Raw genomic sequence first — 18,127 nt, forward strand, 5'->3', positions numbered from 1 at the left:
TGTAAGTACCCTGTAAGTACCATGTAAGTACCCTGTAAGTACCCTATAAGTACCCTGTAAGTACCATATAAGTACCCTATAAGTACCTTGTAAGTACCATGTAAGTACCATATAAGTACCCTGTAAGTACCATGTAAGTACCATGTAAGTACCCTATAAGTACCCTGTAAGTACCATATAAGTACCCTGTAAGTACCCTGTAAGTACCATGTAAGTACCATGTAAGTACCCTGTAAGTACCCTATAAGTACCCTGTAAGTACCGTATAAGTACCCTATAAGTACCTTGTAAGTACCATGTAAGTACCCTATAAGTACCCTGTAAGTACCGTATAAGTACCCTATAAGTACCTTGTAAGTACCATGTAAGTACCCTATAAGTACCCTGTAAGTACCCTGTAAGTACCTGTGTTTTAACCTGTGAGTACCAGTTATGTACCCAGTGAATACTAGGTGTATTATGTATTGCTTATTGATTCATGTAGTTCATACCTTACTGTTCTATGTTCAGACATGCTTTACAACATTTAGTTTGAATTAGTCAGTTGATATTTTAAGAAAAGTGTCCTGTTACTGTGATTAACAATGTCACAGCCGATGAATGAGTCGGAGGAGGTGTGTATTAATAATCCAGCCCCACATCCTGGGTGTGTAAACTGTGACTCCACGCTTTGTCCATCTTAACTGGAACAATAAAAACTGTGTGATGACCCAAAGTCAAAACAAAAGAGCAAGCTAACGTTAGCTTAGCACTAATGATAACTTATCCACATGAAAACACACCAGGAGCTGGATTTAGACAGCTGTATAAGATACTCTACTATAAAACATATTTAAACTACACAGGTCTATTTTAGGCAAAGCTTTGCCAGAAAACAACTGTCGTGTCAGTTAAGCTGAAAGCTGTGAAATGAAATCTCTGGTGAAAAAAAAAGTCATCATCAGCAAAACAATTCAACATCCACCTCTTCCTCATCTTCATCGCGATCAGTGGATAAAACATCACAAAATGCACTTGTTTTATGCTACACTTTGTGTACCATCCATGAATTATAGAGAGATTTTTACATTGAGTGAAGCACTTTAATAAAAGGAAGAACTGTTTCACTTGTCTTACATAAATTAGATGTAAAAAAGATATACTTGTAAAATGCAATGAAATGTATTTTATGAAAAAATGACTTGCAGGCACTTTTTGAAGCACCTTGATAAAAAATTGATTGATCTGTTGAACCGAAATTCATGTTGAAATTTTTAAATATAATGTAAATAGTGGACATTTGCCTATTGATTGGTTGAAATTGTATTAATCTGCCACATAATGACACTTTTTATGTGAAAAATTTGGTTACATCATAAAACATGGGATTTAGAAGAATAAAAACAGAAAAATCTGAATTCAGAACCAAAAACCCAACTTTGATGGGTGGTATGCAGCAGACCCTGGTTGTACTGTGACAGGTAGGTACAAATACATGTAGTGTTACTACTAACAGCAATCATTAGTACTTTGTGTCAGGCAGTGACCACACAGCCCTGAGCAGCAGTCTGTCTTCCTCACCACGTTGTTGCGTGCGATCCCGCTGTAGTCGGCCTCAGGGGGCAACGCCACGTAGAGCTCAGCCTCATAAGCCCCGCCCTCGCCCTCGTTCCTGGCGTTAAAGGTCAAGCTCAGGGTGTTTTCGTCGCCCAGGTAAACCTCATCTCTGTCACTAGGGAGACAAAACTGCATCGTTACCTGAGTGCTTCTTCTGAAGATGACTACTGAGTCATTACTGTCAGTGAAGGAGACAGACGTACGTTTGTGTTACACTTCAGTTCAGTTCAGTTCATTTATAGAACAATTCAAAGGAAAAGTCACCTCAGGGCGTCATACAAAAACAACATTTCATCCATCCAACCATCCATCCATCCATCCATCATCCATCCATCCATCCATCCATCCATTTTAAAGCCTTTCCAGTCAATATGATTTGGTTTGAAGCATTTCCCTAACAGCCATCTGTCTACGATCAGTCTGGAAAACAACCCCAATCTGCCAACACATTTTCACTGTTCTGATACATCCTCTGGTCACACTCCAGCTCCAGCTCTCATCTGCCTCCATCAAGTTCCTACGGGCAAACTTGAATTTAAAATGGGGGAAAAAAAGTCTGTCACGAGTCATAACCTTCATTTCATTTCCCCCATCTCCCCTACACCCTTTCTTCAAAATGGTCTGGAAACAGTGACCCAAACAAGTTCAAAAACCCACCAGATGATTTTATTTAGGCCATGGTAAGTTTAGAAACTGTAGGATGGCAAAATACCAACTATCTACAGATGCTAAATGAAAACTACAGAGAGTTTTATCTGTTTAAAACATGCTAAAGGGAATCAGGAAGCTGGTACGCAGTGAGACACCTCTGCGTGGTGAAGACTAAACGTGTGTCAGCAAAGGGAAGCTCTGTTTCCTGAAGGGCTGACTCGTCTGTGTTTGGTCTTAAAGGGAACCTTTGGGTTTCCACTGGAAGCCTTTAGTACTGATGGTGTTTCTGCAGCTAAGAGCAATCACACACTCCTCACACACACGCTGTTTGTCAGGGAGGAGAAAGTCAGAGTGTGTCTATTTTGTGAATGAGGGTCTCGTTGATGAATATCTCCCCGGTGTCCATTTCCAAACAAAACAAAATGGTTCATTTCATGAGTTCAGAATCTGCATCCCAGTGTAGCCTCATATTAAGCTGCAGTAAAACGTACTGTGTTTGAGAACAAATGATCAAAGTTTATATTCAGGCCACCGCGCTGACACATTAAACAACCTGTAACAACCTGTTAGACTAGGGTCAGTCAAAAAGTCTCACCTGTAAACGTCCAGCTTCAGATCAGGGACGCACACGTTGTCCTCGCCACAGTCCAGCTGGATCTGGGCCTGACGGGAGACAACCAAAGGGCAGAGGTAAATGGACGGAGGAGGGGNGCGCAGCACCACGCTGGACGTCTCGTCGATGACGGTGGGGCTGGAGTCGATGGACGCGTTCAGATCCAGGACGACGACGCTGTCTCGGAAACTCTTGGGCTTACACCTGATGCTCTGGATGCAGCCCATCGCATGAAACTGCAACACAATCCACGAGAACGTCCAGAGGGGGGGAGGAGGGGGAGGAGGAGAAAAGTTTTTATTATTTATTTTAAAAAGTAAAGTGTGAATTAATTACATGGTGTAGATCAATTATATGCTGCTCCAACCTGCCTTACGCAAAAATAAAATTATATCACAATAACATCATTGTTAAAGCCTACAGTATTTGTGAAAACCTGACAAATGAACTTGAACTAATTAAATATTAAGAATGTGATATTATTCAGATTTATTTTATTCGTGAACTAGTTTTAATCTGTGTGAGCTGAACTTTGAGGGGTGAATATAAACTACATATATTCTCCATCCGTGCACAAATCTAGTAATACTTCAACTACCAGATGTGAGAAAAATTAGATAATTAGTTGGCTGGATAAAAGTTTTATGTCTTTTCAACATGAAAAGGGAAAAAAGTGCAACAAAGGCAGCAGGATAAAGGAGAACTTCAGCTTCCATGAAGAAGTTCAAACCTCACATGAGTTTCTGACTTTTGGGAAATTGCGAGCAGAGCATAAAAGGGATTTGATCTGACAGTGTTGACTGGCCTTCTTGATCATTTGGCTTTTGTCAGTGTCTTCTGCTGTCCTGTCTCATCTTTCTGTCCTCCCATGCTGCTTTGCAGTGTCAATACCACTGTATCTGCAACACATGGGAAGCATTAGACCCTGAAAGGAAAGCTACAGAGAGCGAAGAACAAGCCTGGCAGTGGTTAGCAGAGTAGAGATTCTTCCTTCAATTGGCTGGGAAGATTTCAACTCCAAACAAAACAGGACATTTATGTTTTGTAACAGACTTACTGTGAGTGAGTCGAAGCTCTGCTTGCTTTTAACCACTCCTTGTGTCTTTTCTGCTTACATCTACTTCTCTATTTTTGATGCATGTGACCTTTACGCTAAGATTTAAAGGAACAAACAATTCTGCTGGCATGTTGGTCACTATGTTGGACAAAGTAAAGACACTGCAGACTCAATGTCCTGCACATGTCAAAGAAAAGCAAGAATGTAGAGTACCTCACATTACCCAGCATGACTCTATAAGAGTTTAAATGTACAATATCCCAGGCTTTGTCTGCCAACTCTTCTGGATGAGTTCATATACATCTGGGCTCGTATTTTAGACCTGGCAACACATTCCCCTAAAAACTGGGGAGGAAAGAGCTTTTACTATCTCGTCATGGTTTGATTTCTTCTCATGACCTTAAGAAATGTGTAATGTTACAGCCATTACTCATTCTGCCTGCAAAGATGTGTTTTACACATTATCAAAAGCATTTTACAAAGATTGAATTCATTCAAAGTAACTGACTGAATAAAAGTTACATTTTATTTGCATGTGGATGTCTTTGAACGCTGAAAAAGCAAACCCTCTGAATGTCCTTGACCACAGGCTGCCACAGTACCAAGAGTGGCTCAGTAGGAGCTTCACACCAGAACCACACCTCCACGCCTCAGCTGGAAAGTGAAAATAACAATAAGAGTAACGGTATTTCACCAGCATCCATCTGAGCGACAGCAGGTCTGTGATGGCCGCAGCACACCAAGAATAACACGTGTAGTTTGTTTCTGCTGACAGCCCAACAAAGAGTCCTCCAACTCCTGCAGCCAAAGGAGAAGCATCTCCTAACTCCTGCTATCAGCCACAGTGTTGAAGCTTACGCTGATGATAAATGAGATAAATGATAAATGCTTTTCCTTCATGTCTAAAGCATACTGCAGCAGATTAATTTATAAACAGCCAGATTCTCTTTGTCAGTCTGTGAACAGACATCAGTCCACATTCATTTTGTATGTATAAGTCTAGATAGTCCTGGTCTTGCAAAGTTTTTTGTTTGTTTATTTATTTACAGAATAAATAACCAATGAGACGTTCTTCTGCAAACCTGAGGCATGGTCACCAGCTTCACAGCTTTCAGTGTCATGAACTTTCAGGTTCATTTATTGAGACGAGCATCAGTTCGCTGCAGGGATGCAACTCGAGGAAACTGGACTTTTTGCATGAGGAAATTTGAAACAATGTGATATTTGAAGCAGAAACAGTCCTGACTGCTCTGACTTAATGCCACTCTGGTGGCATCAGCAGCAGATGAAAACCTTGTTGATTGCTTTCATTTCACTTAAAGCAAAAACAACTACAGATCATACTTCTTGTGCTGGCCTGAAGGATTGTTTTAATGGTTTAAAAAGGCCCAGAGCATACACAACCACTTCACCTTGAATCACTCCCATTAACGTACCCTTCTCTGTCTGTGCTCCTGCCTGGTGAACCAGAGGTCTAGTCCATACATAAAACAAACCACAACCAGATGTCTGAGAGCAGAACATGGCTCCACCCAAACAGAGTCGTCAGTCCTCCCTCTGTGTTTGTGCACAGCCATGACCCACAGTCTCTGCAAACCTCCCAGCTCTTCATATATAAGATCCCCACAGAGACCCGAGCTCCTCGTGTGCCAGCGGACCTCAGGATTGGTATGGTTTCAAATAATAACCTCAGTTTTTACAAATCAATGACATTTTCTCCAATGAAGCCTCAAAGGGAGACGTGTTGTGTGTGTAACACATGCATTACATTGGTTTGGGAAAGTACTGTAAAAATATTCATCACGCCATGTGTTGGGCTTTTGTTGTGACCATCTGCTTCGTTCCTACAGCGTGCAGCGTGTGACTTTATAAGTGGTGTGGTCTACAGTGTGGTTGCACTTACACCACTCTATATCCTCAAAGAGAACAGCCCCTGTTCTGGGAAAATTAAAAATGCTTGAATGGGCTGCAGATAATCCATAGGAAACAGACTTGGCATCATGTGCTGATAAAGTACATGACGTCGACTGAAGCTTCGGTAAAAACAGTGACAAACTTTGGAGATAAAGCCCATCCCGCTGGGCGACACACAGCAGCTCAGGACTCCTTAATTCATTTCAATTTAAACAAACACAACATCCTTGTGCTCATATATTAAAGTTATTAAAAAGCAGCCTAACACACATTTATTTTCTCTGGCTTTTAACTACATACACTAACACATTACCTTAAAGCCTTGTGCTTTGTTTTAAACTGACTAAATCTAATTTGTTTTATTTTTATGGCTGTGACACAGGATTCAGTTATCAGGTTAAAGGTTAAAGTTCATGACAGGACAATTAAAAAAAGACTGAATAAGTATGGATTGTTTGGAAGAGTTGCCAAGAAAAAAGGTGCAACATTATATTATGACTACCTGCAAAGAAGGACTGTTTTTGACTTCCACATCATAAAGTCTTCATATTTGGACTGTGGAAGCAGTGAATCACATGAGCACATGTTATGAAACCACTTTAGCTGATTGGCTCTGGGGTTCGTGCAGGCTTGGATTACAGGTATTTCCTGTAATCTGATTGGCTCGTGGGTCTGAACATGCACCTGTGTAGATATATACACCGTTCTTCATTTCACTTCTGCTGCAGCTTCCTCAGACCTTTGCACTCTGCTGTAGTATATAACAGGATTAGGTTCTCGATTCCACCTTTACTTCAGAAAATCTATTTGAAATCCTTCTCCTTAAAAAGAATGTGGCAACACGAGTTTTTGCCAAGTTTTCTCTGAATGAGCCACAAGACTTCTGGAACGATGGACCCCTTTGTACCCATGAGACCAAGGTAGACATGTTTGACTGTAACGAACCACAGCATGTTTGGCAAAAATGAAACTCAGCAGAAAAGCACAACACCTTGCACCAACTGCTAAGCACGGTGGTGACGGGCTGATGATTTGGGTTTGTTTTGCTGCCACAGGACCTGAAGTCAAACATGAGACCATCTGTCTGACAGCTGAAGGTTGGACCAAACTGGGTCAGGATGCAACATAACTATGATCCAAACACAGCAGCTAATCTACAACAGAACGGCTCAAAAAGTAAAGAATCAAGGTGCTGCAATGGTCCAGTCAAAGTCCAGAACCTCAACCTGATTGAAATGCTGTGGTGGGACCTTAAGAAAGCTGAGCAGAAACTAATGTCTGCAAACCTCAATGAACTAAAGCAATGTTGGAAAGAAGAATGGGCCAAAATTCTTCTACAACCATGTGAGAGGCTGATAAGGTCTTACAGAAAAATTGAAAGGAGGTTCTACAAGCACTGGACTTAATTTTCACACACAGCTTTTCGATTTTGGCTTTATTTCTGTTTGACAAATAATGACATGGTGGCATCTGTTGTGCTTTTTTACAACTGAGGTTAGGTTTGAATAATTGTACAAGTAGGCACAAAGTAGCACAAGTCAAAAAGTGCTCTCCTTAAAGAGTTCAAAGAGACGGGAAGGAAAAAAAGCACCACTGGTTTATCGTAACAAACGCTTGCCGAATGGCCACAAAAGGTGATGAAAACAGGCAGTAATTCCTAATTCCACAAACATGTTTTGGTACACTTTCAACCCAACAGCACAAACACCACCAGTACCAAAAGCCCAAACATGAGCCGAGCTGTCCTGTTTTCTGCAGAGCAAAGCTGCAAACAGGAAGACCGAGCACTTTCCAAGCACACGGCTCAGCACAGGAGACCAGACTCTTCAGAACAAGACTCGGGACTTCACCTAAACCTGAAGGTTAAGTTATGACAGCATTCATTCTCAACTTCAATTTCAAGGAGTTTAAGAGAGATCTGCAAAAAGCTATTGATATTAACGCAATAAAAAGCCACAACCATATATTATGCAGGTTTAACAACCCTCTCAGACCTATTCACAGCTACAGTATCTGTAGCTACATTCACACTGCAGGGAAAAGTGGCCTGAATCAGATTTTTTTTAATGACAGTCTGAATGTGACAAATATCATTTTTTCAAACTAGACCCAGGTCACTTTCAGATATGATACTAAATCAGAAGCATATAAAATGTTTTTCAAAGCAACCTCAGTCTGAAGAGTCGTGTCACTGAAGTCGGGGTATGTGGATCGATCCAAATATTCATATTAAAATTACCAATGCCATGTTTAAAGCTTGGAAGTCCAGACTCTCCAGCTTTGAACTGATGACGCTTCTCTGGAAGTCCAACTACTGTTGCTTTGTCTTTGTTTTTTTTTTTTACATTTTAAATTTGCCATGTCCTGGATGACTGAAAATCTACACCAACGTATGAAGCTGATGTTGGATCATATCAGTACTAAAGTGAAGGGATCAATACTTGAGTTTGTTGGTTTTGAGTGACAGATGGGAAGCTGCAAGAATAAACACTGGACAAAACAAGCATGGTAGATAAGACCTTTATGGGATCTGATTGCACAACTTCATATTTGATGCGCACACACTAACATATTTATTCTTTGAACACAGCATGCTGCGTGTGATGTCAGGTCTTCTTCTGCACATGTGGGGCGCTTCAGGGCCATAAACTGTTCACACTGGAGTCTGATGGTGGGCTCATTTAAATTATAATGTGAACAACTACGCATAAAAATCAGATCTGAGCATTAAGACCTGCAGTGGTTGGTTATCGGTGCTGAATACAAACTGGAAGCAAGATTAAAAGCCTAGCATTCCTTGAAGGAACGCACCAGCCCTCATGCCAGAGACTTTTGTTTAGAAATGACAAAGTTTGTCAGGGAGTAGGTTTATGTGTGCTTCCAGGGTGCTCCTCCAGAGGGCGTTTTCGGCAGGAGTCGCAGAGGCGGGTCATCAGCTGCAGGTGCGCTGTTTGAATCACCTGCAGGTCGTCTGCTTCATCAGCAGTGGTGTACTTAAGGAGCTGGAGGCCAGTCACTCACCGCCGGAGTGTTACTATTAATGGTAACTCTCAGACCTCCAGCGTATAGAGTATCCTTAGTGGTTTATTCTCTGATCATCGTTGTGGTTTTCCGTGCTGATACTCCCTGTGTTTTTTCCCTTCAGGCGATTACTTCTGCGACACTTAGCTGGTCGGGTTTGTGTTCACTCTGTTCCTGTGGAGTCAAGACTGGAACCGGTTTTTGTGCACACCTGTCCGCCCTGCCCTACTGCCTACAATTAAGTCTGGTCGTTCCGGAGAGCGCTGGTGATCTCATTGTCTATCCGAGTCTGGATTTCCCCTTCCTCGGCTGAGGATTCCTTCATCTGGAAGTAGGTGGGCTGCTATATGCGACCAGAGCTCCGGCGTCCCCACGCTAACAAATCAATTGTGTTTTCAGTGGACCTGAGAGACCTGAGCTGCTCCGTTTTCTCCTGGAAGTCACCTTTCACCTGCGAAATAAACCTTTTAACTGAGTACGGTTCTCTCTGTGAGTTTCTCTGCATGTGGGTCAGTTATCTGAACAAAGCCATGACAAAGTTCTAACTGCTTTGATCAAACCTTGTAAATGATGTTATGTGCAGTCTCATGCAATATTGTGAGAGCTGGCAAGATATGTTAGCTCTCAAAGGATCTTTTGAAGATGACTTTTAGCTGTTACCACAGCAATTTTAGCTCAATATCTTCAAAACTGACTGGGTAAGAGACATTTCTTTATTGGTTGAAGTTGATTAGTTTTGGTGGCAATCTTGCATTGAGTTGACTCTGAAAACTAATTGGTTATAGATGTTCATCTAGTGATTAATTTCTGAGAGTTTCACTGAAATTTGTCCACTGGTTCAAGAGCTATTTTGCTACCAGTGAGAAGGTTTTAAGCAATAACACATAGCTTGGAGTCTCTGTTGGAGACAGAGCTCAGCCACTGCCACACCTTGTTGGAGCTGAATATCTGTAACTAGTTCTGTCAGTAGGCCATGTGGCTGTCTTGAAATGAACTGACTCCAAAAGTAAATCTATTGTAAAAGTACATCAAATGATTACTTTCTGAAAAGTTTCCTCAAAATCTCTTTACTGGTTCATGACATATTGGCTAACAGATAAATAAAAGTGACTCCAATAGAAAACGGACAATAATCCACTCTCAGCTACTACAGCCCAGTTTCTGCTCAGTGTCTATAAAACTGGCTCTTATAGCTGTTTTGTGTTTGCCAAGATTGGCCATCTGGAGTTGGGTTGACTCCAAAGGTTCAGCAGTTGTAATAAAATCTGTCCACTGGTTCATGAGATATTATGCTAACAGACAAACAAAAATGCACGAGCAGGCGATAATGGATCTACTTGTAATATTAAAACCCCTACATTTCCTTATACATGCTATTAGGCATTACCATTTCTAGGAACATAAAGAGAAACATGTATGGGGCTCAAGCTTTCACCTCAGGTAAACACAAGGCTTCTTATTGCGAGCAATGAAACTGTTTGTACCAAAGCACCTGAAATCTTTTGAGATTGACACATCCAGCTTCATAGAATCTCAGAGTAAAAAGAAACCACTCTGAACCAGCTGTGCCACCATCTTACCAACAGAGTAAGAAGAAGCCAAACGTTAGCACCAATCTCCTAATGTTTGATAATGTTCGTACCTTCTGCTCCACACGTTGTTCTGTCCGGTAATTCAGGATGGAACGGAGGCCATGTATGTCTGGTGGCGCCAGAGGGTCCAGACTGAAGTTCAGGCTGATGTAGATGGGAGAGAGTTTATCCCGAAACTCTTCTTCAGCCTGCAACAAAGTCAAAGGCAAGACTGAGCTACACGCTAAAGGAAACAGACGTGCAAGACAAAAGCTCAGTGAAAACTAGGAATGGACAATACTATGTGCAAATCACTGGTAGTGAGAAATAAGTACTTTGAAATGAAATATTGGCATCAGATAAGGTTGATCTGGGAGAGGTCCATCCAAGTTTGTCAAAGAAGTCTACAGTCGTGCTTAAAGGTTTAGCTTAAAATAAATTTTAATGTTAAAACTTTCCTTCGAAGTGATTAAGTTAGGGCCATCACAATAGGAGTAGACAAATATCTTTTTCCACTATAAAGAGGTTGACTGTTATCTATCTGTAGCTACACTGGACATCAGTCAAAACCACCAACTTCTGCCTTCATGCCAGTTTTAAATAAAACCATTTTATGATGCTAAGGAACAGAGTCACAAAGTGATACCTGATTGGATCAAACCCTGTAAATGGTGTCATGTATGATCTCATGCAATATGTCAGGGATGACTCCTGGCTACTACCACACCTAATTTAGCTCAATATCTGTAAAACTGACTGAGTCATTTTGGGGTTTTCTAATGTCTAATTTTCTAATTAGCTGTGGCATCCATCTTAAGTAGGGGTAACTCCAAAGGTTAATCAGCTGTAGATGTCCATCCAATGATTACTTGGAAAGTTTCATTAAAATCCACCCACTGGTTCATGAAACATTTTGTTTTCAGTAAAGATGTAGCTCAGTCATTCCCAGCTACCACCACACCAGATTTAGGCTCAATATCTGTAAAATCAACTGAGCTAAAGCCATTTTTCTGTTGGCTAATGTCAATTAGCTGTGGTGGCCATCTTAAGTTGGAGTAACTCCAACAGTTTAATCGGTTGTAGACGCACATTAGGTGATTACTTTCTAAGTTTCATTAAAATCCATCCAGCGGTTCAGGAGACATTTTGCTAACAGACAGGGTTGACGCCAGCATTTTAAGCAAAACACTTTGTAATTAGATTTGTTCAGAGTGCAAATGAATGGATTTGAGCTCAGTATCTGTGAATTCTTGCTGTTTGCTGAGGTTGCCTGGCTGACGTGTCTCTTCTGTATCAGGCTGTAGATGTAAATCCAATTATTAGTTTCAAAGAGTTTTATTAAAATCTGTCCAGAGGGTCACAAGATATTTTGCCATAATCACCTTTTTGATACTGGCGGAGTACGAATACTTAAAACTAACATTTAACTATTTCTTGCTGTGAATATAGCAGATAGAAAAAGCCCTTCACAGTGTTTTACTAGCAAAGCAGCTTTTTTCCCTCTCACTGGTACAGCTTGTGAGACTGACCCGCAGGTAGATCTTGGCGTCATGACACAAGCTTTCGCCGTGTGTCAGGTTGAAGGTCGTCGTCAGATTGGGCTGCTGACTCTCCAGGAACAAAGCTCTCCTGACAGACTCCTTCTTGTTGCGCTTCCCACTGTCCAACTGCACCTCCACCCTGAAGGCTGGAAGGAAAACAGGAAGAGACGGACTGTCAGCGCTCATCTGAACACTGATACGCCTCTGCTACAGGAACGGGTGGTGATGTATGTGCTGCCACGCAGCAAACAGTGCATGCAGCTGCATACGAACAGAAGCTCTCATTATTACAGCCATTATTCTCTGTACAGTATGCAGAAACACAGTATTATTGCAAACCACGTGATTGGAAACAACACAAGGAAGGTAGACAATACACAACCCTGATACTTTAAATCAACACACACACACACACACACTTTTCTAAACCCTACCCTGTATTTACACAGTTGCTGTTTTATCTTGATTCTAACTGCCTAATTGTCCAGACAGAAAGCCAACATAGCTGTGGCTACACAACAAATACAAGGTAATGGCAACCATCTGAGTGTGTGTGTGTGTGTGTGTGTGTGTGTGTCTTACCTAGATGAGGAGGGAGGTGCTTCCCGTGAGCCAGGAGGCAGAAACTGATGTTGACACTGGAAGTCCAACACACACAGTCATGATTCTGCTGCTCAGCAAATACAGTTTTCAGTGATGACTAATAGCATTCATTGTGGAGCTAATGTTGATTAATCACCATTTATTTAATGTTGTGATCTGCTATTTTAAAAAGAAAAGTCCATTGAAAGATGCAAAATGCTCAATCCTGTTTTGGCCTTGTGGGTTTTGAGAGAAGAGACATGTGTCCACACGGGTAATAAATTATAAAACCAGTCAGTAGTGTCCATGTGGGCTTTGGTTTCAGCGTTTCTTCTTCTTTAGGCTCTTCCATCACACCCTATCCCAGCATCCTCCTCTGTTAACCCTCTGCACATCCAGGAACCCTCTGTGTGCTCTTCCTCTTTTCTCAGCGTCATATTCAAAGTATCAACTGTCCTTCCTCTGAACATGTCCGAACCATCTCAGCCTTGTTTCCAGACCTGGGCTGTCCCTCTGACGGACTCATTTCTAATGCTGTGCATTTTGATCCCCGCCCATGAGAATCTGAACATCTTCATCTCTGACATGTCAGGTCTACCATCCTGTTATCGTTTCAGTTCACTCTTCATCTCACCTCACAGTTTCTCATGTTCCTGAACGAACTGACTGCTGCTTGTTCACAGCTATGAGCTCCAGCTGGGACACACTGCAGTTAGGATGTGGAGTGGATCACTGTTGTTGATTTGTGGTGGTTTTTAACTGTTAATATCTGTGGTTCTCTGTCACACCTTTGGGTTTAGTTTTGTGCTTGATTTGCTTGTGATATTATCCGTTTTGTGTCTCTGTAAAGATTTTTAAAGGACTTCTTAATGATTTGGAGGCAGAGACATCTGGTTGTAGATGTTTTTCCCAATTTTGAGTTTGAGAAAAGTGTAGCTTATGGGGCTGTGGTAGCTTGGTGGTCAGTGCCGCAGCCTGGTAACCCTGAGGGCTGCAGGTTTGAGCCCAGGTTATGGCAGGAAGGGCGTCTGGTGTAAAAAATGAATAAATTGCCAAATCATTCGTGCGAGTTTGCTCGCTGTGGCAACCCCTGAAGAAGAGAGCAGCTGAAAGAACATCATTGTAAAAGTGTAGATTATGGATGTGTCTGTGTGTTCTGATTGTTGTAGCTCGTCTTCATCTGTACCGCTGGTTGTTTCCATGACAGTCAACAAAAATCTAATAAAATCCTAGTTTATTTCCCGTGTAGGGAGTAGATCAAGGCAACAAAGACAGTAACAGGTTAGCCTGCACTTTGTTTGACTGACATCAGTCACAGCCTGCATGATGAGAGCCTTCACTGCTTTCTTAACAGCTGTTAGATTTAAGAAGGCTTTTACCATCCAGCATTAACTTCTGAAAACCAGTTGAAATGTAGGACTTTATTTCGGAAAGGAAAAGAGGTAAAACCGCTGTGCACCTGGTCACTTCAGGAAACAGACCCTGTGGCTGTTTACAGGATGTGGGAGGAAGTTAAACAGCCTCACAAAGTCCAGGATTGAACTTTTACCTCTGCCATATTTGTAAAAGACAAAAACCTACAGTAGCAAACTTCTGCCAGACAACAGGTTTTACATTAAAAGTTAACAATCCTTTCCAGGCTAGGCTCATCATTCCCCTTCACACGCTGCACCGCCTGTCCCTCCTCTAATGAAACGACACCACCTTTCTCTAAGCGCCCCCTGCTCTCCTTCCCACCACTGTTTCCAGCAGTTGTTTCTTCATGTCTGCCTGGGAAAGCAGGCTGACATTAAGACCCCAGCCAGCTTGGCAAATGCCACTCAGCAGCCTAAAAATGTTTCACATTAACTGAGATGGTTCAGCTGAAATGGTGGAAAAATATTCACCCAAATTGAAAACTTTAACTCCAAGCATCTTAGGCAGAAAACTGGCAGAAAAGAATACATGTTGTCAGTAAGCTCTGAAGCTGCTTCGAAACTCTAAAGGGTTTCATTAAACCACTGAATTTTGCTACAATTCCCTGAACCATGTGTCAGACCACACATGTGGGGATGAACTTTTCAAAGAAAATAGTTGGGGTCCGTACCAAGACACAGAAATGGTTTTATTCCGTTTGAACAGGAAACAAGTCTTCTCCTCCTGGTTAAACATTGTTGGCTGCACAGTGAGAAATGCGCTGGCATTCACTATTGGTCGAGCCCTAAGACATAAAACAAAATCAAAATGAAAAGAAATGTCACGTTTGGTTTTTTACAGTGAAATCTGCTGTATGAGGAGACATACCTGTACAGTGCAGCCTTATCTGACCCAAAAGCACCAACAAGTAGGTCTGCAAAAGCAAAGTAAGGTAAGTGAAGAGATCAGAAGATGCTGAACACTTGCCTGGTGGTGAAACATCTCTTCGTGCACCTGGATACCCGTTCTGGTCAAGGTCTCTGTTGCCTCTCATGGCAAAGCCAAAACTGGCAGGAAAAGAGCTCACAGCCCATTGGCCGGAGAGCGTCTGAGTAGGCGCGTCGTTCAGTCCTCCTGAGTGGCCGCTGTAGATGAAAACCAGCCCCTGCTGGTCATCTCCTCCGTAGGGACAGCCGATGGCCATGTCTGATTGGAAGAAGTACCAAAACACAGAGTACTTTGTTCTTTTGTATATTTATACCAGATTCCAAGTCGAGCAGCAGATAATATGCAGCATGATGTGATTATATGCTTGATTGGACTGAAAGTTTCTGATTGGGCCAAAGATACTAATTTTGCAGTAATCTGCTTTGTGTTATGGTAATTATCTGACTTAGACTTTGAATGAATTATAACTAAAGACTAAAATATTCTGCAGTGCATAAACACTTAAATTATCTTCATTTTTCGTCTGATCTTATGTACATGTAGAAATCCTGGTACTCTTGGAGGATGTTCTTTCAATTGTTTACTTTTGTATAAAATAAAAGAAAAAGTCACAGACATGCCACAAAAACTGGCGTTTCACAAAATCCCAACCTTCTGGCATTAATATATATATAATATTATTTATAATAGTTGTACTGAGTCAGAGTTGCTTTGTTTAGATCAAGTAGAGGAAACAATTATAGAAGCTCTCTGTAATCTGCAGTTCTAAAACAAACACCTGCATGCAATTAAATCTGCTAATTAGTCTTCAGTTAAAAACCGTGTTTACACCTTGGAGAGCTGCTGCACAAAGAGGACTGACATGAATCATGGTTAAAGCACAAGAGATGTCAGCTGAAACAATGGAGAGGATTATGAAACTTATTCATCACAGAATTGTGTGTCTAAAATCTGGACCAAGCACAAACAAAATGGGAAGGTTGTAAAAGGGAAGCATACTGGTAGACCCAGGAAGACATTGAAGGGTCAAGATAGAAACCTAAAAACAGAAAATGCACAACAGAACAAATGAAAAACAAGTGTGCAGAAACTGGAGTCAGTGTCTGGAACCAAACAGAAGCAATAAATGACCTAAAACAAACTGGATTTACATTCAGAAAAGTCAAACGGCGGCCATCATTACCACACTAACAGAAACTGATTAAGATGACCGCCTGAAGAAAATGTAACTTTCCAACTCATTGATGAGGCCTGGGGTTAACGGCAGTCATTACAGCTTCAATAAATGCCAAAGTCTTCATTTGCAACTTTTCAGTTGTCCAGTCTCAGCCTGACTCGGTTTTACACGGTCCTGGTAGTTTTCTGTTTATCTGAGTGACACCTCAAAGTGTGGCCGCTCGAAACTTACCACTAATGGGTCAGTAAGTGAAATAAAGTCAGAAAACACTCACCTTCCTATGCCATGGTTTCTAAAAGTACTGTGGCCGGGTCAAGGCCACCTTCCCTGCTGAAGACCGTAAATAGAGTCCAGTTGGTCTCATTTCTGTCATCAGCCAAAAAGCACAAATGTTTGCAGCTTGTTATTGTACCATGATGTTGGTTCAAATGTAGCATTTATTGGATATATTGTATATTTTTAAAAGAGTAAAAAACAAAAACAAATGCTGAGGTTTTAAAATGGTGGGTTTCTTGTGAAGGAGATGGTCTCCTGAGTGATGTCACTCTCTGTCCAGCTGGTGGCCTGTGGTCTGCTGACGTCAAATCTTCAGCTCTTTTGTGGCCATGGCTCTATTTTTCAAGATAATAATGCATCTTGCCATAATACAAAGAACATGAACACTTTTCTTCAAGAAAGACATAATGGGAATGAGATCAGTCCAGCTGAAAATCTGTGGTGAAGAAAATGGTCAACAGCAAGACTCCGACCTGCAGCATCAATGAGAGACAGTTGGAGCAGATCGATGAAGAGTACTGCTTGTCATCAGTTAGCTTCATGTCTCAGAGAATTCAAGCTGTTATTGGAGCCACAGCTGATCAGTGCAGTGTTTTCTCTTTATTTCTCACTTCTATCATTTCTTCCTCTACTACTAAACTATAGCAACTGTGACTGACTACAACAGTTATATTTCTGCTTTTTGTGTTTTGTTTTGGGTTTTTTATGCCAGAAGGTTGGAACTTTAAAAAATGGTTGTTTTGTGGCAGGTCAGTTTTTTTTCTTTTTAAACAGAAAATTAAACAGTTGAAAACACATCCTCCAAGAGTGTCAGTTCCATATGTTAGTTGGTAAAAACAGCATTCCTTGAAGAAATGCATATCACCCACTGCCTTCCATCCCAGAGATTTAAACTAAGATCCTCTCATGATGGACGGGATGGCTTTGCAGCCATTTTGGTCTAATCTGGTAACTAACTTTATGAGTGATCTCATGCAGTATTTTAAAGTTCTTGTGAGATGTTCATGTTAGCTCTTGGGAGTAGATGTAGAGGAAGACTCTAAACTCCTGCAACACCAATTACAGCTGACTGAGCAGCCTTTTCTGTGTTGGTTAAGGCTGATTAGCTGTGGCGGCCATCTTGAACTTGGTTGACTCCATATCTGAATAACTTCTAGATGTTCATCCAATAATTAAAATCTATCCAGTGGTTCACGAGATATTGTGCTAACAGACAGTGTGTTGACTCTAACAGTTAATGCCAAAGTTTTAAACAAAAATGTTAATTAATATGTAGAACTTAGAGTGTTAGAAATGACTCTCAGCTACAACCACACTAAGTTTTAGCTGTTATTTGTTAAAGTGACAAAGTTTTAGCGATTGTCTGTAAAAGCTAATGTCTTGCATATTCAACGGTTACTTTCTGAGAGTTTCATATTCTCCACCCAGTCGTTCACATGACATACAGACAGGGTTGATGCCAACAATTAATGCCAAAAATTTAAGCAAAAATAAAGTAAAATGTGTCACGCTTGGAGTATGACTTTCAGCTACTACTACACCTGATTTTAGCTCATTATTTACAGAATTTGATGAGTTATGGGCATTTCTAAGTTTGGTCATTTATTTATTCAGTTTATTCATTTTCATTTTAAAAACAAAACATTCACATACAAAAAAAATGCAAATCAAAAAAAAAAAATGAAAGGTAGCAGAAGAAGAAAAAAATCCTATAATATCTGCCCCTATTTAAAAATAATAATAATAATAATAATAATAATAATAATAATAATAATAATAATAATA

At 40.9% G+C, this 18,127-nt stretch overlaps 1 protein-coding gene and 1 long non-coding RNA gene across 2 annotated transcripts in view; one reads left to right on the plus strand and one right to left on the minus strand.

Annotated features, from left to right (window-relative positions):
• Positions 1 to 18,127, minus strand: part of LOC108246081 (integrin alpha-5) — a 71,585-nt gene that overhangs the window by 12,219 nt on the left and 41,239 nt on the right. Inside the window, exons 13-20 of the mRNA XM_017433435.3 lie at positions 14,956 to 15,147; positions 14,830 to 14,875; positions 14,633 to 14,746; positions 12,547 to 12,602; positions 11,953 to 12,110; positions 10,495 to 10,632; positions 2,843 to 2,910; positions 1,561 to 1,711 (exon numbers count right to left, since the gene is read on the minus strand). Coding sequence (XP_017288924.1) covers positions 1,561 to 1,711; positions 2,843 to 2,910; positions 10,495 to 10,632; positions 11,953 to 12,110; positions 12,547 to 12,602; positions 14,633 to 14,746; positions 14,830 to 14,875; positions 14,956 to 15,147 — 923 coding nt within the window. The remainder of the gene's footprint in view (positions 1 to 1,560; positions 1,712 to 2,842; positions 2,911 to 10,494; positions 10,633 to 11,952; positions 12,111 to 12,546; positions 12,603 to 14,632; positions 14,747 to 14,829; positions 14,876 to 14,955; positions 15,148 to 18,127) is intronic.
• LOC119616953 lies at positions 8,712 to 9,796 on the plus strand. The gene is made up of 3 exons (XR_005233058.1): positions 8,712 to 8,874; positions 8,977 to 9,183; positions 9,252 to 9,796. It is a non-coding gene; the product is annotated as an uncharacterized LOC119616953 (long non-coding RNA).

The sequence above is a fragment of the Kryptolebias marmoratus genome, linkage group LG4 (assembly GCF_001649575.2).
Source record: "Kryptolebias marmoratus isolate JLee-2015 linkage group LG4, ASM164957v2, whole genome shotgun sequence".
NCBI lineage: Eukaryota > Metazoa > Chordata > Actinopteri > Cyprinodontiformes > Rivulidae > Kryptolebias > Kryptolebias marmoratus.